At 41.1% G+C, this 23,072-nt stretch overlaps 1 protein-coding gene across 1 annotated transcript in view; it reads right to left on the reverse strand.

Annotated features, from left to right (window-relative positions):
• The window catches only part of LOC124022018 (NLR family CARD domain-containing protein 3-like), a 64,264-nt gene extending 42,359 nt beyond the window's left edge, over positions 1-21,905 (reverse strand). The window contains 1 exon segment of the mRNA XM_046337073.1: positions 21,751-21,905. Within this exon segment, the coding sequence (XP_046193029.1) occupies positions 21,751-21,878 (128 nt within the window). The 5' untranslated portion in view covers positions 21,879-21,905.
• Positions 21,906-23,072: the final 1,167 nt, after the last annotated feature.

Raw genomic sequence — 23,072 nt, forward strand, 5'->3', positions numbered from 1 at the left:
GATTAGTTATTGCTTTAACCCCTGAGACTCAGCTGTTCTAGTGGTCTGAGGCAGGTGGTAGATTACTCAGCTGTTCTAGTGGTCTGAGGCAGGAGGTAGATTACTCAGATGTTCTAGTGGTCTGAGACAGGTGTTAGATTACTCAGCTGTTCTAGTGGTCTGAGACAGGTGGTAGATTACTCATCTGTTCTAGTGGTCTGAGGCAGGTGTAAGATTACTCATCTGTTCTAGTGGTCTGAGGCAGGTGTAAGATTACTCATCTGTTCTAGTGGTCTGAGGCAGGTGTTAGATTACTCAGCTGTTCTAGTGGTCTGAGACAGGTGCTAGATTACTCAGGTGTTCTAGTGGTCTGAGACAGGTGTTAGATTACTCATCTGTTCTAGTGGTCTGAGGCAGGTGTTAGATTACTCAGCTGTTCTAGTGGTCTGAGACAGGTGCTAGATTACTCAGGTGTTCTAGTGGTCTGAGGCAGGTGTAAGATTACTCAGCTGTTCTAGTGGTCTGAGGCAGGTGTTAGATTACCCAGATGTTCTAGTGGTTTGAGGCAGGTGTTAGATTACCCAGATGTTCTAGTGGTCTAAGACAGGTGGTAGATTACTCAGCTGTTCTAGTGGTCTGAGGTGTTAGATTACTCAGCTGTTCTAGTGGTCTGAGGCAGGTGGTAGATTACTCAGCTGTTCTAGTGGTCTGAGACAGGTGTTAGATTACTCAGCTGTTCTAGTGGTCTGAGGCAGGTGTTAGATTACTCAGCTGTTCTAGTGGTCTGAGGCAGGTGTTAGATTACTCAGCTGTTCTAGTGGTCTGAGGCAGGTGTTAGATTACTCAGCTGTTCTAGTGGTCTGAGGCAGGTGTTAGATTACTCAGCTGTTCTAGTGGTCTGAGGCAGGTGTTAGATTACTCAGCTGTTCTAGTGGTCTGGGGCAGGTGGTAGATTACTCAGCTGTTCTAGTGGTTTGAGGCAGGTGTTAGATTACTCATCTGTTCTAGTGGTCTGAGGCAGGTGGTAGATTACTCAGCTGTTCTAGTGGTCTGAGACAGGTTTTAGATTACTCAGCTGTTCTAGTGGTTTGAGGCAGGTGTTAGATTACTCAGCTGTTCTAGTGGTCTGGGACAGGTGTTAGATTACTCAGCTGTTCTAGTGGTCTGAGGCAGGTGTTAGATTACTCAGCTGTTCTAGTGGTCTGAGACAGGTTTTAGATTACTCAGCTGTTCTAGTGGTCTGAGGCAGGTGGTAGATTACTCAGCTGTTCTAGTGGTCTGAGACAGGTTTTAGATTACTCAGCTGTTCTAGTGGTCTGAGGCAGGTGTTAGATTACTCAGCTGTTCTAGTGGTCTGAGACAGGTGTTAGATTACTCAGCTGTTCTGGTGGTCTGAGGCAGGTGTTAAATTATGAGCGTTTTCAACGTTAATAGCAATGGTTTAGTTAAACAGCTCAGAGATGCTCCTACGAAGATTCTAATGAAGAACTTTAGATGCTTTTGGGAAACTGGACCCTGTATAAAAACATCTGCTAAATGAATAAAATGTCAAGTGTAAATGTTTTACATACAGATCTCATATTACTATATTAAAAAAACTCTAATATTGATTTCACAAATATATTATTTGTGTGTTCTTTTTTTAAATGTCGTAATGTGTTACATTAGACTGTGTAAATTCAGCAGTATTACTTATTTGTCTGAGAGTGAGGCAGACATATAACATTTAGCAAAAAAACATGATTTCTTTTGTCTATGTGAAATGAAACCATCAAGTTTTAGACTTAATGAGCAACTGCACCTAAAAACAAACTTCTCTTTTAGAAAACAGAATATGTGGCATCGATATGAGTCAGAAACATTTATTCCACTGTCAAATGACACCAGACAAGACACAGAGACAGCAACAGAAGAATAGAAAATGATGGAGAGAGACACCAGACAAGACACAGAGACAGCAACAGAAGAATATGAAATGATGGAGAGAGACAGCAGACAAGACACAGAGACAACAACAGAATAGGATATGATGGAGAGAGACACCAGACAAGACACAGAGACAACAACAGAAGAATATGAAATGATGGAGAGAGACACTTATCATGAGAATTATGTTCTCAATGTTCATGAACCAATTCAATAAAACTACCCAGTCTGCAACCCAGAATTTAAGATACTGGCTGAATGAAACAGACAGAGGCCCAGCTATGATAGTCAAAATGTTTATTCACAGCGCTCCAGTGCATATACAAAGATGTTCCTTTTATACATTCTTCTTTAGCTACACATGCACACTAACATTAGGACACTATCTTCTTCTCCTGAATTCTCACCACAGTTTATTACCACTCAGCTGATAGTTCCTGTCCCCCCCAGATAAAGTACTCCCTGTCTTATCTCCCCAGAGTTATAGCTGAGTTCAAACATGGGTTAAGGATTCTCTTTATTTTTTTTCGGCACACACATACATTCCTCTCTTCCCCAGTCCAACCTAGTTGGACATATGTTTATTATTTTTAATTACTCCTTATCTATGCTACATGACCTCTAATAATGGTTAAGTCTCTGGATAGAATTATTTAATAATTTATCTTAAACCTTTATAAATGATTTTATCAGTAATAAAATCTGATTTTAATCCTACAGACAATTTTTACTTTGCAGCTGACTTAACTTCTTATAGCTCGGGGCAGTATTGAGTAGCTTGGATGAAAACGGCCTGCTCCTCAGTCCCAGTTGCAAATATATGTATATGTATATAAGCATAGTAAGCTTTGAAGTTTCTAAAACTGTTTGAATGATGTGAGAGTATAACAGAACTCATATGGCAGGCAACCTGAGAAAACTCAGCCCTATCGAATGCACAGTGGGATATGGGTGAAGTTGCATTTCCTAAGGCCTCCACTAGATGTCAACCATCTTTAGAAATTTGAATGAGGCTTCTACTGTGATGTGGGGCCGGATAAGAGCTCTTTGAGTCAGTGGTCTGGCAGAGAGCCAGGTCCTGGTCATACGCATTTCACATGATAGCGACCTGCGTTCCATGGCTTTTCTACAGACAATGGAATTCTCCGGGTTGGAACGTTATTGAAGATTTATGATAAAAACATCCTAAAGATTGATTCTATACCTAGTTTGAAATGTTTCTACGACCTGTAATATAAACTTTTTTTTTTTTTTTCGTCCGACGTTCGGCTGGACCTGTACAAGCGTTTGGATGTGTACTAAACGCCCTAACAAAGGTAGCTATTTGGACATAAATAATGGACATTATCGAACAAATCCAACATTTATTGTGTAATTAGGATTCCTGGGAGTGTATTCTGATGAAGATCATCAAAGGTAAGGGAATTTTTATAATGTTGTTTCTGAATTCTGTTGACTCCAACATTTTTTTTTTCTGAGCGCCGTTCTCAGATTATTGCATGGTTTGCTTTTTCCGTAAAGGTTTTTTGAAATCTGACACAGCGGTTGCACTAAGAACAAGTGTATCTTTAATTCTATGTGTAACGCATTTTCATCAACATTTATGATGAGTATTTCTGTAAATTGATGTGGCTATGCTATCATCCCGTTAGTTAGATTTCAGCCCAAAGAAGTTTTAATGTCTGGAGGAAATCACAAAGATCAAGATTCATGACAAAGGTCAACCTGCGACTGGCAGAGGCAATGGAAAAACAAAATTGTTTTCACAATTAACAAGCCTTTTCTTGTTTCAAGGATGTTTTATGATGAAAAGTACAATATATCCTTGTATACTTGTACAACTATGGAGCATATATATATAATTGTACAATTTGTTATTCAACATAAAAAACACACAAAATGATCACATTGGTATTTTAACTGTTTTTTTGTAAGAGTTTAAATCTTAAACAGTATATATATATATATATTTTTTTTTTTACCTTTATTTAACCAGGCAAGTCAGTTAAGAACACATTCTTATTTTCAATGACGGCCTAGGAACAGTGGGTTAACTGCCTGTTCAGGGGCAGAACGACAGATTTGTACCTTGTCAGCTCGGGGGTTTGAACTCGCAAACTAACCACTAGGCTACCCTGCCGCCCTATAAAACAAGTGCAGTATGTTCTGAGAATGTTACTTTAACGTCAACTCATAACGTCACAATATAACTTCATGGGAGTCTTGTGGAAAGACTGCATGTTGTTTTGGGTGGATTGAGTGACGTCTTCATCAACATTTGCAGAATATTCCTGTAATATTTTCACCTCTTGTCAGACGCCAACAGCCTAGTCGGCTGCAGACATTCATAAGGAGTTCTAGCAGTTTATTTGCAATTTGCAGGTATTAAAAGTAATACATACATTGTAATTCCTTGTTGGATCTCTCACATATAGGACAGTACATACCAGAGGAGGCTGCTGAGGGGAGGACGGCTCATAATAATGTCTGGAACAGAGTGAATGAAATGGAACACATGGAAACCACGTATTTGATACCATTCCACTTATTCCCCTCCAGCCATTACAAGCCTGTCCTCCCCAATTAAGGTCCCACCAACCTCCTGTGGTACAAACAGTAAAATATATCATAAAAAATGCAAAGTGGTAAAAGAGCAGAAAAGGAACCAAAAGGTTCAGTCATGTTCTAATAGTCTGATGGAAACAGTTTAGGTTGATGATTTAACAGACAGATAGAACTGGGATAGAAGATGTTCTAGAACCTGTGATCCAGAAACTGATTTAACAGGTAGATAGAACTGGGATATTGTTATCGTCTTATAAACATGAAGGTCAACAATTATAGGAAGATGTGTCCAGTGTGTGAGTGAATGGATATATATGTGTGAGTGAATGGATATATATGTGTGTGTGAGGTGTGTCCAGTGTGTGAGGTGTGTCCAGGGTGTGTGTGTTTTTGTGTCCACTGTGTGTGTGTGTGTTTGTGTCCAGTGTGTGTGTCCAGTCTGTGTTTCCAGTGTGTGTGTGTCAGTTTGTTTGTGTGTGTGAGTCCAGTGTGTGTGTGTCAGTGTGTGTGTGTTGTGGTCAGTGTGTGTGTGTGTGTGTGTGTGTGTGTGTGTGTGTGTGTGTGTGTGTGTGTGTGTGTGTGTGTGTGTGTGTGTGTGTGTGTGTGTGTGTGTGTGTGTGTGTGTGTGTGTGTGTGTGTGTGTGTGTGTGTGTGTGTGTGTGTGTGTGTGTGTGTGTGACCAGTGTGTGTGTGTGTGTGTGTGTGTGTGTGTGTGTGTGTGTTTGTGTCAGGTTATTATTTACAGGGACGCTGAGTCACCATCACCCCAAACCCTAAACCCTGGATAGAGGGGCTCAGTGAATGTGGAGGTGAATGTGATCAGGTGGGTCAGTGTGTCAGAGGAGGCTCTATAGAAGGACAGAGTGCCGGCTGGCCAGTCCAGATACACTCCTACTCTGTGGGAGCTGGAGGAGGGGACGTCTATGGTAGTGGTAATATTATTGTGACAGGCAGAGTAACTGTTGTCAGAGCAGAACAGACTCCAGGACTTGTCATTGTATCCAAGCCAACAGTCCCTACCCCTTCCTCTTCTGTTGATTCCTTTATATGTCACTCCTATAACAGCCCCTCCACTCCACTCTACCTCCCAGTAACAGCGCCCAGTCAGACCCTCTCTACACAGCACCTGTCTACAGTCCTCAAATCTCTCTGGGTGATGAGGATATGGCTGCTCCTCTGTCCTACATGTCACCTTTCTGTTCTCCTCAGACAGAAAGAGGAGTCTGTTTACTGTGTTTATGTCCAGTGTGAGATCACAGACATCTGATGGATGAAACCAGACACAATATTAGAAATCATCATCATTCACATTAGAATGTTAACTCACTTTTCACTAATTAATTTAATGCAGATGTTTCTAGGTATCAAAAGGAGAAGTTAAGGTAACTTGAGACTTGTTAAATGATCATATGTTATACTGTATGGTAATATAAAACACACAAATTCCCTTTAATCACACACACACACACACACACACACACACACACACACACACACACACACACACACACACACACACACACACACACACACACACACACACACACACACACACACACACACACACACACACACACACACACACACACACACACACACATGACCAAGTCAGTAATGATGGTGGTCTTTGACTTGACTTAACTTGAATTAAGACTTATTCTTAGTCATATTCTTCACAGCAGTCAACACTCACATTTTCTAAGCCCAGGTTTCATTCTGTTCTCTCCACCATGTTCCACACTGTAGCGGTAAGCAGAAGAACAGACAGTCATTGAGTGATACACACACACACACACACACACACACACACACACACACACACACACACACACACACACACACACACACACACACACACACACACACACACACACACACACACACACACACACACACACACACACACAGCATATAACTTTGTCCAAGTGGTGGTCAGAATGTTTGTCTTAACTATCCTGATAAGACGAACATGTCTGATATGAACATTGACATAAACCCTCTACATACTTGAGTTTCTCCAGTCTGCAGTGTGGATCCTCCAGTCCAGCAGAGAGCAGTCTGACTCCTGAGTCTCCTGGGTGATTGTTACTCAGATCCAGCTCTCTCAGGTGTGAGGGGTTTGACCTCAGAGCTGAGACCAGAGAAGCACAGCCTTCCTCTGTGACTAGACAACCTGACAGCCTGCAAAGAGTCAAATCATATTACAATCACACTGATATTCTTTGGTGTGAAAATAGTGGCAGTATATATTTTCAAATTGTTCAGTTTCTACCAGGAAAAACATAATCTAAAACAACCTGCAAATGCTTTCAACAAGTTTGTAGAATTACAAGCTTGATGTAATCACTGCAGACATGGAATATGGGACCAAATACTACATTTATGAATACTTTTATACAATATCAGTTAATTTGTCCAAATAATTAAGACTTCTTCAAATGGGAGAACTACATACATAAAGTGCTTTCATATCTGATAATACTGACCTCAGAGTCTCCAGTTTACAGTGGGGATCCTCCAGTCCAGCAGAGATCAGCTTCACTCCTGAATCCTTCAGGTCATTGTTACTCAGATCCAGCTCTCTCAGGTGTGAGGGGTTTGACTCCAGAGCTGAGGCGAGAAAAGTACAGCCTTCCTCTGTGACTAGACAGCCTGACAGCCTGCAAAGAGTCAAATCATATTAAAATCACACTGCTATTCTTTGGTGGTGAAAATAGTGGCAGTATTTTTTTAAAACATATTCAGATATATCAGTGTCCTGAAACCTTCCACATCTATTCGTAAATTAATGGTTCATTATTATAAATGATCATAATATTTCCTGTATAGTATAATGTATAGTATAATGTATAGTATAATGTATAGTATAATGTATAGTATAATGTATAGTATAATGTATAGTATAATGTATAGTATAATGTATAGTATAATGTATAGTATAATGTATAGTATAATGTATAGTATAATGTATAGTATAATGTATAGTATAATGTATAGTATAATGTATAGTATAATGTATAGTATAATGTATAGTATAATGTATAGTATAATGTATAGTATAATGTATAGTATAATGTATAGTATAATGTATAGTATAATGTATAGTATAATGTATAGTATAATGTATAGTATAATGTATAGTATAATGTATAGTATAATGTATAGTATAATGTATAGTATAATGTATAGTATAATGTATAGTATAATGTATAGTATAATGTATAGTATAATGTATAGTATAATGTATAGTATAATGTATAGTATAATGTATAGTATAATGTATAGTATAATGTATAGTATAATGTATAGTATAATGTATAGTATAATGTATAGTATAATGTATAGTATAATGTATAGTATAATGTATAGTATAATGTATAGTATAATGTATAGTATAATGTATAGTATAATGTATAGTATAATGTATAGTACACATTTAAGTAATGTATAGTAGACTGACCAGGCCAGTTTAAAAAGCAGTATCAGTCAAAAGACAGACAGTGAGTATACAGTCCACACCATATCTATTTAGACAGTGAGGTATCAGATTTAGATTGTATTGAGTATACAGTCCACACCATATCTATTTAGACAGTGAGGTATCAGATTTAGATTGTATTGAGTATACAGTCCACACCATATCTATTTAGACAGTGAGGTATCAGATTTAGATTGTATTGAGTATACAGTCCACATCATATCTATTTAGACAGTGAGGTATCAGATTTAGATTGTATTGAGTATACAGTCCACACCATATCTATTTAGACAGTGAGGTATCAGATTTAGATTGTATTGAGTATACAGTCCACACCATATCTATTTAGACAGTGAGGTATCAGATTTAGATTGTATTGAGTATACAGTCCACACCATATCTATTTAGACAGTGAGGTATCAGATTTAGATTGTATTGAGTATACAGTCCACACCATATCTATTTAGACAGTGAGGTATCAGATTTAGATTGTATTGAGTATACAGTCCACATCATATCTATTTAGACAGTGAGGTATCAGATTTAGATTGTATTGAGTATACAGTCCACATCATATATATTTAGACAGTGGGGAATCAGATTTAGATTGTATTGAGTATACAGTCCACACCATATCTATTTAGACAGTGAGGTATCAGATTTAGATTGTATTGAGTATACAGTCCACACCATATCTATTTAGACAGTGAGGTATCAGATTTAGATTGTATTGAGTATACAGTCCACACCATATCTATTTAGACAGTGAGGTATCAGATTTAGATTGTATTGAGTATACAGTCCACATCATATATATTTAGACAGTGGGGAATCAGATTTAGATTGTATTTTAAATGTATCTCTACACTCCAACATTTTGGATTTCAGATCAAATGTTTCATATGAGGTGACAGTTTATAATGTCACCTTTTATTTGAGGGTATTTTAATATAACACCATTTAGACTGTTTGGAAATGAGTGAACGTAAAAAAATAAAATCTAATGTATTTGTCATATATATATGCTGACTGTGTGTGTGTGTGTATCTCCAGTGTGTTTGTGTGTCTCCTGTGTCTGTGTGTGTCTCCTGTGTGTGTGTGTGTGTGTCTCCTGTGTCTGTGTGTGTCTCCTGTGTGTGTGTTAAATCAAATCAAATCAAATATTATTTGTTACATACACATGGTTAGCAGATGTTAATGCGAGTGTAGCGAAATGCTTGTGCTTCTAGTTCCGACAATGCAGTAATAACCAACGAGTAATCTAGCTAACAATTCCAAAACTACTACCTTATAGACACAAGTGTAAGGGGATAAAGAATATGTACATAAAGATATATGAATGAGTGATGGTACAGAGCGGCATAGGCAAGATACAGTAGATGGTATCCAGTAGAGTATATACATATGAGATGAGTATGTAAACAAAGTGGCATAGTTAAAGTGGCTAGTGATACATGTATTACATAAAGATGCAGTAGATGATATAGAGTACACTATATACATATACGTATGAGATTAATAATGTAGGGTATGTAAACATTATATTAGGAAGCATTGTTTAAAGTGGCTAGTGATATATTTTACATCAATTCCCATCAATTCCCATTATTAAAGTAGCTGGAGTTGAGTCAGTGTGTTGGCAGCAGCCACTCAATGTTAGTGGTGGCTGTTTACCAGTCTGATGGCCTTCAGATAAAAGCTGTTTCTCAGTCTCTCGGTCCAAGCTTTGATGTACCTGTACTGACCTCGCCTTCTGGATGATAGCGGGGGGAACAGGCAGTGGCTCGGGTGGTTGTTGTCCTTGATGATCTTTATGGCCCTTCCTGTGACATCGGGTGGTGTAGGTGTCCTGGAGAGCAGGTAGTTTGCACCCGGTGATGCATTGTGCAGACCTCACTACCCTCTGGAGAGCCTTACGGTTGTGGGCAGAGCAGTTGCCGTACCAGGCGGTGATACAGCCCGACAGGATGCTTTCGATTGTGCATCTGTAGAAGTTTGAGTGTTTTTGGTAACAAGCCAAATTTCTTCAGCCTCCTGAGGTTGAAGAGGCGCTGCTGCGCCTTCTTCACGACGCTGTCTGTGCGGGTGGACCAATTCAGTTTGTCCTTGATGTGAACGCCGAGGAACTTAACACTTACTCGCCTCTCCACTACTGTCCCATCGATGTGGATAGGGGGGTGCTTCCTCTGCTGTTTCCTGAAGTCCACAATCATCTCCTTTGTTTTGTTGACATTGAGTGTGAGGTTATTTTCCTGACACCACACTCCGAGAGCCCTCACCTCCTCCCTGTAGGCCGTCTCGTCATTTTTTGGTAATCAATTCTACCACTGTAGTGTCGTCCGCAAACTTGATGATTGAGTTGGAGGCGTGCATGGCCACGCAGTCATTGGTGAACAATCACTTGTGGGGCCCAAGTGTTTAGGATCAGCGGGGTGGAGATGTTACCTACCCTCACCACCTGGGGGCGGCCTGTCAGGAAGTCCAGTACCCAGTTGCTAAGGGCGGGGTCGAGACCCAGGGTCTCGAGCTTGATGATGAGTTTGGAGGGTACTATGGTGTTAAATGTCGAGCTGTAGTCGATAAACAGCATTCTCACACATCCTCTTGTCCAGATGGGTTAGGGCAGTGTGCAGTGTGGTTGAGATTGCATCGACTGTGGACCTATTTGGGCGGTAAGAAAATTGGAGTGGGTCTAGGGTGTCAGGTAGGGTGGAGATGATATGGTCCTTGACTAGTCTCTCAAAGCACTTTATGATGACGGATGTGAGTGCTACGGGGTGGTAGTCATTTAGCTCAGTTAACTTAGCTTTCTTGGGAACAGGGACAATGGTGGCCCTCTTGAAGCATGTGGAAACAGCAGACTGGGATAAGGATTGATTGAATATGTCCGTAAACACACCATCCAGCTGGTCTGCGCATGCTCTGAGGGCGCGACTGGGGATGCCGTCTGGGCCTGCAACCTTGCGAGGGTTAACACGTTTAAATATTTTCCTCACGTTGGCTGCAGTGAAGGAGAGTCCGCAGGTTTTGGTAGCGGGTCTTGTCAGTGGCACTGTATTGTCCTCAATGCGGGCAAAAAAGTTATTTGGTCTGCCTGGGAGCGAGACATCCTGGTCCTTGACTGGGCTGGATTTCATCTTGTAGTCCGTGATTGACTGTAGACCCTGCCACATGCCTCTTGTGTCTGAGCCGTTGAATTGTGAATCTACTTTGTCTCTGTACTGACGCTTAGCTTGTTTGATAGCCTTACGGAGGGAATAGCTACACTGTTTATATTCGGTCATGTTTCCGGTCACCTTGCTCTGGTTAAAAGCAGTGGTTTGCGCTTTCAGTTTCACACAAATGCTGCCATCAATCCACGGTTTCTGGTTTGGGAAAGTTTTAATCGTTGCTATGGGAACGACATCATCAACGCACTTTCTAATGAACTCGCTCATCGAATCAGCGTATTCATCAATGTTGTCGTTTGACGCAATGCCGAACATATCCCAATCCACTTGATCAAAGCAGTCTTGAAGCGTGGAATCAGATTGGTCGGACCAGCGTTGAACAGACCTGAGCGCGGGAGCTTCCTGTTTTAGTTTCTGTCTGTAGGCAGGGAGCAACAAAATGGAGTCGTGGTCAGCTTTTCCGAAAGGAGGGCGGGGGAGGGCCTTATATGCGTCGCGGAAGTTAGAATAGCAATGATCTAGGGTTTTACCAGCCCTGGTTGCGCAATCGATATGCTGATACAATTTAGGGAGTCTTGTTTTCAGATTAGCCTTGTTAAAATCCCCAGCTACAATGAATTCAGCCTCAGGATATGTGGTTTCCAGTTTACATAGAGTCAAATAAAGTTTGTTCAGGGCCATCGTGTGTCTGCTTGGGGGAAATATATACGGCTGTGATTATAATCGAAGAAAATTCCCATGGTAGATAATGTGGACGACATTTGATTGTGAGGAATTCTAAATCGTAAAATTGTTTGGTTTATTCTCCCACTTTATATATCTACATAGTCCCCCTTTTAAATATTTTTTAAGTATTCTGACTAATTCACTTATAGTGTATTAAAGTAGTCAAAAGATTAGTATTTGGTCCCAAACGCCTTGGTTGCATTTGCAGTTTGTTTTGGTTTTGTTTTGGGTTATGTTTTGCCCAAAAGTAACTGAATGTTGGATGATGACTGGAGAAAGAGTCTTTCTAAGTAAGTAGATAACATGTATCTAAACACAACTAAATTAACCCTGATCCAGTGTGTGTCTGTTGTTGTGTGTCCAGTATGTGTGTGTCCAGTATGTGTGGGTATCCAATGTCTGTGGTTGTGTGTGTGGGTGTGTGTGCGTTTGTTCAGTCTGTGTGTGCGTGTCAATTGTTTGTTTGTGTCTGTCCAATGTGTCCAGTGTGTGTGTGTGTGTCCAGTGTGTGTGTCCAGTGTGTGTTTCCAGTGTGTGTATTCAGTGTGTATCCAGTGTGTGTGTGTGTGTGTGTGTGTGTGTCCAGTTTGTGTATGCAGTGTGTGTGTGTGTGTGTGTGCGTGTTTGTCCAATGTGTGTGTTTCCGGTGTGTGTGTGTGTGTGTGTGTGTGTGTGTGTGTGTGTGTGTGTGTGTGTGTGTGTGTGTGTGTGTGTGTGTGTGTGTGTGTGTGTGTGTGTGTGTGTGTGTGTGTGTGTGTGTGTGTGTGTGTGTGTGTGTGTGTGTGTGTGTGTGTGTGTGTGTGTTCAGTGTGTCCACTGTCCAAACACATATGGTGTGGACTCTGTTTGCCTGGAAAACACATGTGGATCTGGTGAACAGTTATCACTTGTTGACCAACTACAGGAATACTGACCTCAGAGTCTCCAGTTTACAGTGGGGATTCCCCAGTCCAGCAGAGAGCAGCTTCACTCCTGAATCCTTCAGGTCATTGTTACTCAGATCCAGCTCTCTCAGGTGTGAGGGGTTTGACCTCAGAGCTGAGACCAGAGAAGCACAGCCTTCCTCTGTGACTCCACATCCTGACAGCCTGACAAAGAGATCATCATGACTTCACAAACACACTGTTAAATTAACACAAGTAGTGTAGAGGGACAATTGCAGATGCATTTGGTTGATTCTCTCAAACAACATATAGATTCATCTTCCGTCTCCTAGAATTGTATGGTCATATTGTTATACTAATGTGAACATAAAAGCATTGATTCAGTATGTTATTCAATATAATATTATATACATATTATAATACATATTTTTCTCTAAACTGAATCTTTCTTCCTGATGATTAGTTCTTATATGTCATTTTATTTACTCACAGAACAGCTCTGGAGGCTTTGACCACTGGCAGCAGCCTCAGAAGACCTTCCTCTGATCTGGAGTATTTCTTCAGGTCAAACACATCCAGCTCCTTTTCTGAAGTCAGCAACACAAAGACCAGAGCTGACCACTGTGCAGGTGACAGGTTGGGTTTTGAGAGACTTCCTGATCTCAGGAAGCTTTGGATCTCCTCCACTAGAGAATGGTCATTCAGTTCATTCAGACAGTGGAACAGATTGATGCTCCTCTCTGGAGAGGGATTCTCCCTGATCTTCTTCTTGATGTAGTTGACTGTTTCTTCATGGCTCTGTGAGCTGCTTCTTGTCTTTGTCAGTAGACCTCGTAAGTGCTTCTGATTGGACTCCAGTGAGAGGCCCAGAAGGAAGCGGAGGAAAAGGTCCAGGTTTCCTGTCTCACTTTGTAAGGCTTTATCCACAGCACTCTTGTAGACAGTAACTTCAGTATTGTCTTTTGTTTGCAGGTTGTCAATTAGATTCTCATTGTTGTTGATGAATGAGAGGAACACATATACAGCAGCCAGAAACTCCTGAATGCTCAGATGAACAAAGCAGTACACCTTGTCCTGGTACAGCCCACATTCCTCTTTAAAGAGCTGTGTGCACAATCCTGAGTACACTGAGGCTTCATTGACATCAATGCCAGCCTCTTTCAGGTCTTCTTCATAGAAAATCAGATTGCCCTTCACAAGCTGTTGGAAAGCCAGTTTTCCCAGTGACAGAATGCTCTCTTTATTCCAGTGTGGACCTGTCTCTTCTTTCCCAAGATACTTTTCGTTCTTCTGTTTGGTATGAAACTCCACAAGGTGTGTGTACATCTCAGTCAGAGTCTTGGGCATCTCTTCTCTCTTATGTTTCAACATGTGTTCAAGGACTGTTGCAGAAATCCAACAGAAGACTGGAATGTGGCACATGATGTGGAGGCTCCTTGATGTCTTTATGTGTGAGATGATTCTGCTGGCCAGGTCCTCATCACTGAATCTCTTCCTGAAGTACTCCTCCCTAGTACATCTGTCACCTGGTCAACACACCATGAAGGGATCTTATTGGCTGCTGCAGGTCGGGTAGTTATCCAGAGGAGAGCAGAGGGAAGCAGATTTCCCCTGATGAGATTTGTCAGCAGAACATCCACTGAGGTTGACTCTGTGACGTCCCAACAGATCTTGTTCTTCTGGAAGTCTAGGGGCAGTCGGCACTCATCCAGACCATCAAAGATGAACAGAACTTTGTACTTGTCGTAGTTGGAGATTCTTGATAGTTTGGTTTCCATTGAGAAATGATTGAGAAGTTTAATGAAAGTGTGTTTGTCCTCTTTCATCAAATTCAGCTCCCGAAAAGGGAATGAAAATACAAATTGGACATCCTGATTTGCTTTTCCTTCAGCCCAGTCCAGAATGAACTTCTGCACAGAGACTGTTTTTCCAATGCCAGCGACTCCCTTTGTCAGCACAGTTCTGATAGGTTTGTCTTGTCCAGTTAAGGGTTTGAAGATGTCGTTACATTTGATTGCAGTCTCTGGTCTTGCTTGTTTCCTGGTTGTTGTCTCAATCTGTCTCAGCTCATGTTCATTATTGACCTCTCCTGTTCCACCCTCTGTGATGTAGAGCTCTGTGTAGATCTTATTGAGAAGTGTTGGGTTTCCTTGTTTAGCGATCCCCTCAAATACACATTGAAACTTCTTCTTTAGATTAGATTTGAGTTCACGTTGGCAAATCACAGCGAGCTCATCTGAATCTAGAAATAACACAGCATATTTTAATATTCATGTTTTACATTATTGTAGGGCTTATAAAGTTTTAAATTACAATAATTTATTCTCTAAACTGACTGTATAAAGGTGTAAATGTTTTGATAATGCATTACAGACTGGTGTGACTGATTATATTATTATTGGTATTATTGATGGTATTATTAATGTTCTCTCTCTCTCTAAATGAATCACCACAACACATCCCTGCTGCTACTTGATGAGGTCACCAGGTGTTGTGTTAAGGCTGCTACAATATCATTGAGTTACACAGCTACTTTAGCTGTACTTTAGCTACAACTTTTAAATGTTATAAAACATCATTCAACATGAGACAGACAGCTCTTACATTTCTCCAGTGTGTCAGCAAGCTCCTTCTGGTTCATTTTCCTCAGGATGTGCAGTGTGATCTTCAGAGCCCCCTCTCTGGCACTGCTCTCCTGCTTCTCATCTTCAGGGTCCACCATTTCCTTGTCCTGCTTCTTACTCTCAAAGCCTTCTGGGAGTTCTGGACTAAGAATCCTCTTGAACATCTTCAGCTCTTTCTTCACAAATGTCATAATTTTCTCTTCAAGCAACTGAAATAAATCAATTAAATGAGTTAAGCAAGAGACTAAATGCTTCTCATTAACACATTCATGAATGATTGACAGATCAACTTTACTTGAGGTAAACATAAACAAATGTACATAACAGGACCACATACACTGAATATGGAGGCCAGGTCTGTTTGATGACTCTGGGAAGACTGACCACTGAGAATCTCTGACTCTGATCTCTCCTGTTGGTTTCTGTGGACAAAACATGAGATTACATCTCCTCAACCAGGGACTACACACACACACACACACACACACACACACACACACACACACACACACACACACACACACACACACACACACACACACACACACACACACACACACACACACACACACACACACACACACACACACACACACACACACACACACACACACACACACACACACACACACAGGGAGGGAATGTTGTGTTTGTTTAATATTGTTTTAGGACTATGCAAATGGACAAAAGGATTAGCCTATGGATTATGAAAACAACAACAATAAATGGGAGGAGAAATGACTATAGACAGTGTTGTTTAACTCATTGACCAGGACCCATGAGTTCTTCTTACCTTTGTTCAGTAGAAAAGTCTCCCTCTCTAAACAGTATAGGTAGATTCATAGACTTGTCACTCTTCATGGACACACAGCTGGGAACAGGGGAGGCTGGTCTCTCCTGCTTGATTGGACTTCAACACAACAGAGACAAACATTACATCTCTCATCTACTCTGAGTTCAGATGGGGAAACATAAGAGTTTCATTCCAAAAAGCTATATATTCATATTCAGAAATGTTCGTAAATTAGCTTTTATTGTTTGAAGAAGTTATGTTTATGTTAAGTTATGTTTTTTTGCTAAATGAGATGACACGTGGGTACCTGCTTCTATAAACCAATGAGGAGATGGCACGTGGGTACCTGCTTCCATAAACCAATGAGGAGATGCCATGTGGTATCTGCTTCTATAAACCAATGAGGATATGACACGTGGGTACCTGCTTCCATAAACCAATGAGGAGATGACACGTGGGTACCTGCTTCTATAAACCAATGAGGAGATGGCACGTGGTATCTGCTTCTATAAACCAATGAGGAGATGCCACGTGGGTACCTGCTTCTATAAACCAATGAGGAGATGGCACGTGAGTACCTGCTTCCATAAACCAATGAGGAGATGCCACGTGGGTACCTGCTTCTACAACCAATGAGGAGATGCCACGTGGGTACCTGCTTCTATAAACCAATGAGGAGATGCCACGTGGGTACCTGCTTCTATTAACCAATGAGGAGATGGCACGTGGGTACCTGCTTCCATAAACCAATGAGGAGATGCCACGTGGGTACCTGCTTCTATAAACCAATGAGGAGATGCCACGTGGGTACCTATAGGGCTGGAAGACACACTCTCGAGGTTGTTTACTCACAATATCTGATATTAAGATGATTTTTATAATGAATGTATACTGAGGTTGAGTTTCTGACTAGTGATTATTTACCCGGGGTTCAATACCTGCTATTGAGGCGCCCTGAAAATAATATTCAAAAGTTCGGACCTTGGACACAGATGGGTTAAACACTAAAGTTACCGTTCATCTAGTGAAGAGAGGAGAACCGGACAGAGGTTGACAGCATCCGACAACGAGAGAGGGAGAAGCCTCACCGGGATTTAACAGGTGGAAGAAACAACCGGGGAGCTCCATCGGTCTACAAGAAATGCAGACAGCCGGTGATGATGTAGTGGTAGCTATGGTAACTAGGATGCTGCTGGTAGAGTAGCTAGCTAGCTTACCGAGCTGTACCGACTAGCAGGTCGTTCGTCTGTCCCTCGTCTCGATGATGAATCCGGTGAAACACAAATTGAAACAAGGATAGAGAGTGAAAAGGATCTGGCTACACTCACACTGTCCCTCACCGTAAAGAAAAAAGCTAATTGAACAATAAACTTCGGTGTCTCAACACTAACAAACTCCGTCATATTCCCCAAGATCACCTCAGTCCACTCTGCGCGTAACCGGACAATATCCTTGGCGCCACACCGAACGTGGACACGGACAGTTCTGTACGGGGACGCGGACAGTTCTGTACGGGGACGAGGACAGTTCTGTACGGGGAGGCGGACAGTTCTGTACGGGGACGAGGACAGTTCTGTACGGGGACGAGGACAGTTCTGTACGGGGACGCAGACAGTTCTGTACGGGGACGAGCCACCCCTCATAGCCTGGTTCCTCTCTAGGTTTCTTCCTAGGTTTTGGCCTTTCTAGGGGGTTTTTCCTAGCCACCGTGCTTCTACATCTGCATTGCTTGCTGTTAGGGGTTTTAGTACAGCACTTTGAGACATCAGCTGATGTATGAAGGGCTTCATAAATACATTTGATTGAATTTGAATTGATGTGGATGAAGTCTTATGCCAGACCCACAAAGAAGGAGAGAAGTTGCCCAAAACAATTACTTTTTTTTGTTCTACTGAGCTTTTGTTGTTTGTTGCAACATTTAGAGAAAATAAGAAGTATTTTCCCCTTATTTGTATTGATAGTGTGTTATGTTCAGAATACACAGCCATACTTTACACATCCAGATACCTGTGTGTTATGTTCAGAATACACAGCCTTTACACATCCAGATACCTGTGTGTCATGTTCAGAATACACAGCCATACTTTACACATCCAGATACCTGTGTGTTATGTTCAGAATACACAGCCATACTTTACACATCCAGATACCTGTGTGTTATGTTCAGAATACACAGCCATACTTTACACATGTGGATACCTGTGTGTTATGTTCAGAATACACAGCCATACTTTACACATCCGGATACCTGTGTGTTATGTTCAGAATACACAGCCATACTTTACACATCCGGATACCTGTGTGTTATGTTCAGAATACACAGCCATACTTTACACATCCAGATACCTGTGTGTCGTGTTCAGAATACACAGCCATACTTTACACATCCGGATACCTGTGTGTTATGTTCAGAATACACAGCCATACTTTACACATCCGGATACCTGTGTGTTATGTTCAGAATACACAGCCATACTTTACACATCCAGATACCTGTGTGTTATGTTCAGAATACACAGCCTTTACACATCCAGATACCTGTGTGTTATGTTCAGAATACACAGCCATACTTTACACATCCGGATACCTGTGTGTTATGTTCAGAATACACAGCCATACTTTACACATCCAGATACCTGTGTGTTATGTTCAGAATACACAGCCATACTTTACACATCCAGATACCTGTGTGTTATGTTCAGAATACACAGCCATACTTTACACATCCGGATACCTGTGTGTTATGTTCAGAATACACAGCCATACTTTACACATCCAGATACCTGTGTGTTATGTTCAGAATACACAGCCTTTACACATCCAGATACCTGTGTGTTATGTTCAGAATACACAGCCATACTTTACACATCCAGATACCTGTGTGTTATGTTCAGAATACACAGCCTTTACACATCCAGATACCTGTGTGTTATGTTCAGAATACACAGCCTTTACACATCCAGATACCTGTGTGTCATGTTCAGAATACACAGCCATACTTTACACATCCAGATACCTGTGTGTTATGTTCAGAATACACAGCCTTTACACATCCAGATACCTGTGTGTTATGTTCAAAATACACAGCCATACTTTACACATCCAGATACCTGTGTGTTATGTTCAGAATACACAGCCTTTACACATCCAGATACCTGTGTGTTATGTTCAGAATACACAGCCTTTACACATCCAGATACCTGTGTGTCATGTTCAGAATACACAGCCATACTTTACACATCCAGATACCTGTGTGTTATGTTCAGAATACACAGCCTTTACACATCCAGATACCTGTGTGTTATGTTCAGAATACACAGCCATACTTTACACATCCAGATACCTGTGTGTTATGTTCAGAATACACAGCCTTTACACATCCAGATACCTGTGTGTTATGTTCAGAATACACAGCCTTTACACATCCAGATACCTGTGTGTCATGTTCAGAATACACAGCCATACTTTACACATCCAGATACCTGTGTGTTATGTTCAGAATACACAGCCTTTACACATCCAGATACCTGTGTGTTATGTTCAGAATACACAGCCATACTTTACACATCCAGATACCTGTGTGTTATGTTCAGAATACACAGCCATACTTTACACATCCAGATACCTGTGTGTTATGTTCAGAATACACAGCCATACTTTACACATCCAGATACCTGTGTGTTATGTTCAGAATACACAGCCTTTACACATCCAGATACCTGTGTGTTATGTTCAGAATACACAGCCTTTACACATCCAGATACCTGTGTGTTATGTTCAGAATACACAGCCATACTTTACACATCCAGATACCTGTGTGTTATGTTCAGAATACACAGCCTTTACACATCCGGATACCTGTGTGTTATGTTCAGAATACACAGCCATACTTTACATCCAGATACCTGTGTGTTATGTTCAGAATATAACAGCCTTTACACATCCAGATACCTGTGTGTTATGTTCAGAATACACAGCCATACTTTACACATCCAGATACCTGTGTGTTATGTTCAGAATACACAGCCTTTACACATCCAGATACCTGTGTGTTATGTTCAGAATACACAGCCATACTTTACACATCCAGATACCTGTGTGTTATGTTCAGAATACACAGCCATACTTTACACATCCAGATACCTGTGTGTTATGTTCAGAATACACAGCCATACTTTACACATCCAGATACCTGTGTGTTATGTGTGATTATTATGCCCTGCACACCGGAAAAGCAAAAGTCTCAAGTGGTTTTCATTTATACTGTCAGTGCGTAGTTGGTGCTTTGTGTTCTTATTCAAATGATGGTTTGTGTTGCAGCAACAACAAAACATGTTTTAAGTGTTTAAAGAGTTTTGCAAGAATTGTTTTTCTTTTGCAAGAGATGTATAATGTTTTGTTACTTTGATGTCAGGTGTTGTGGTTAGGTTGTGGTTAGGTTGTGGTTAGGTTAGGTTGTGGTTAGGTTGTGGTTAGGTTTTGGTTAGGTTAGGTTGTGGTTAGGTTGTGGTTAGGTTAGGTTAGGTTGTGGTTACGTTGTGGTTAGGTTGTGGTTAGGTTAGGTTGTGGTTAGGTTGTGGTTAGGTTGTGGTTAGGTTAGGTTGTGGTTAGGTTGTGGTTAGGTTGTGGTTAGGTTAGGTTGTGGTTAGGTTGTGGTTAGGTTAGGTTAGGTTGTGGTTACGTTGTGGTTAGGTTGTGGTTAGGTTGTGGTTAGGTTGTGGTTAGGTTGTGGTTAGGTTAGGTTGTGGTTAGGTTGTGGTTAGGTTAGGTTAGGTTGTGGTTACGTTGTGGTTAGGTTGTGGTTAGGTTAGGTTGTGGTTAGGTTGTGGTTAGGTTGTGGTTAGGTTGTGGTTAGGTTAGGTTGTGGTTAGGTTGTGGTTAGGTTAGGTTAGGTTGTGGTTACGTTGTGGTTAGGTTGTGGTTAGGTTAGGTTGTGGTTAGGTTGTGGTTAGGTTGTGGTTAGGTTAGGTTGTGGTTAGGTTAGGTTGTGGTTAGGTTGTGGTTAGGTTAGGTTAGGTTGTGGTTAGGTTAGGTTGTGGTTAGGTTGTGGATAGGTTAGGTTAGGTTGTGGTTAGGTTAGGTTGTGGTTAGGTTGTGGTTAGGTTAGGTTGTGGTTAGGGTAGGTTGTGGTTAGGTTGTGGTTAGGTTAGGTTAGGTTGTGGTTGTGGTTAGGTTGTGGTTAGGTTAGGTTGTGGTTAGGTTGTGGTTAGGTTAGGTTAGGTTGTGGTTAGGTTAGGTTGTGGTTAGGTTGTGGATAGGTTAGGTTAGGTTGTGGTTAGGTTAGGTTGTGGTTAGGTTAGGTTGTGGTTAGGTTAGGTTGTGGTTAGGTTGTGGATAGGTTAGGTTAGGTTGTGGTTAGGTTAGGTTGTGGTTAGGGTTAGATATGATATAAGATAAGCAAGCAATCAGAAAAAACTGGAAAATCCTAGAAAAACAATATGTTACAGACACATGAAGGCCATCAGCAATCATTTCTGGGGGAAAATAACACATGAAGGCCATCAGCAATCATTTCTGGGGGAAAATAATACATGTGAAAAAATTGTGGATGTACCGTTTTAGAAACAAACTCTTAATCAATTCTAAAACAACATTGTCATCTCACCTCTTAGCTTTGGTGTCATGTTCTCCAGAGAGACTCCTTTTAGAGGCAGGCCCCCCCTCCTCGCTCTCCTCAGAGAGACTCCTTTTAGAGGCAGGCCCCCCCTCCTTTCTCTCCCCAGAGAGACTCATTTTAGAGCACTGACCCCTAAACAGAGATCCAGCATGTTGGTTGTGGTTAACACAGTGACAACTAAACAGAGATCCAGCATGTTGGTTGTGGTTAACACAGTGACAACTAAACAGAGATACAACATGTTGGTTGTGGTTATTAACACAGTGACAACTAAACAGAGATCCAACATGTTGGTTGTGGTTAACACAGTGACAACTAAACAGAGATCCAGCATGTTGGTTGTGGTTATTAACACAGTGACAACTAAACAGAGATCCAGCATGTTGGTTGTGGTTAACACAGTGACAACTAAACAGAGATCCAACATGTTGGTTGTGGTTATTAACACAGTGACAACTAAACAGAGATCCAGCATGTTGGTTGTGGTTATTAACACAGTGACAACTAAACAGAGATCCAACATGTTGGTTGTGGTTAACACAGTGACAACTAAACAGAGATCCAACATGTTGGTTGTGGTTAACACAGTGACAACTAAACAGAGATCCAGCATGTTGGTTGTGGTTAACACAGTGACAACTAAACAGAGATCCAACATGTTGGTTGTGGTTAACACAGTGACAACTAAACAGAGATACAACATGTTGGTTGTGGTTAACACAGTGACAACTAAACAGAGATCCAACATGTTGGTTGTGGTTAACACAGTGACAACTAAACAGAGACCCAGCATGTTGGTTGTGGTTAACACAGTGACAACTAAACAGAGATCCAGCATGTTGGTTGTGGTTAACACAGTGACAACTAAACAGAGATCCAGCATGTTGGTTGTGGTTAACACAGTGACAACTAAACAGAGATCCAACATGTTGGTTGTGGTTATTAACACAGTGACAACTAAACAGAGATCCAGCATGTTGGTTGTGGTTAACACAGTGACAACTAAACAGAGATCCAGCATGTTGGTTGTGGTTAACACAGTGACAACTAAACAGAGATCCAACATGTTGGTTGTGGTTATTAACACAGTGACAACTAAACAGAGATCCAGCATGTTGGTTGTGGTTAACACAGTGACAACTAAACAGAGATCCAGCATGTTGGTTGTGGTTAACACAGTGACAACTAAACAGAGATCCAGCATGTTGGTTGTGGTTAACACAGTGACAACTAAACAGAGATACAACATGTTGGTTGTGGTTATTAACACAGTGACAACTAAACAGAGATCCAGCATGTTGGTTGTGGTT

This window comes from Oncorhynchus gorbuscha, unplaced genomic scaffold, assembly GCF_021184085.1.
Source record: "Oncorhynchus gorbuscha isolate QuinsamMale2020 ecotype Even-year unplaced genomic scaffold, OgorEven_v1.0 Un_scaffold_1264, whole genome shotgun sequence".
NCBI lineage: Eukaryota > Metazoa > Chordata > Actinopteri > Salmoniformes > Salmonidae > Oncorhynchus > Oncorhynchus gorbuscha.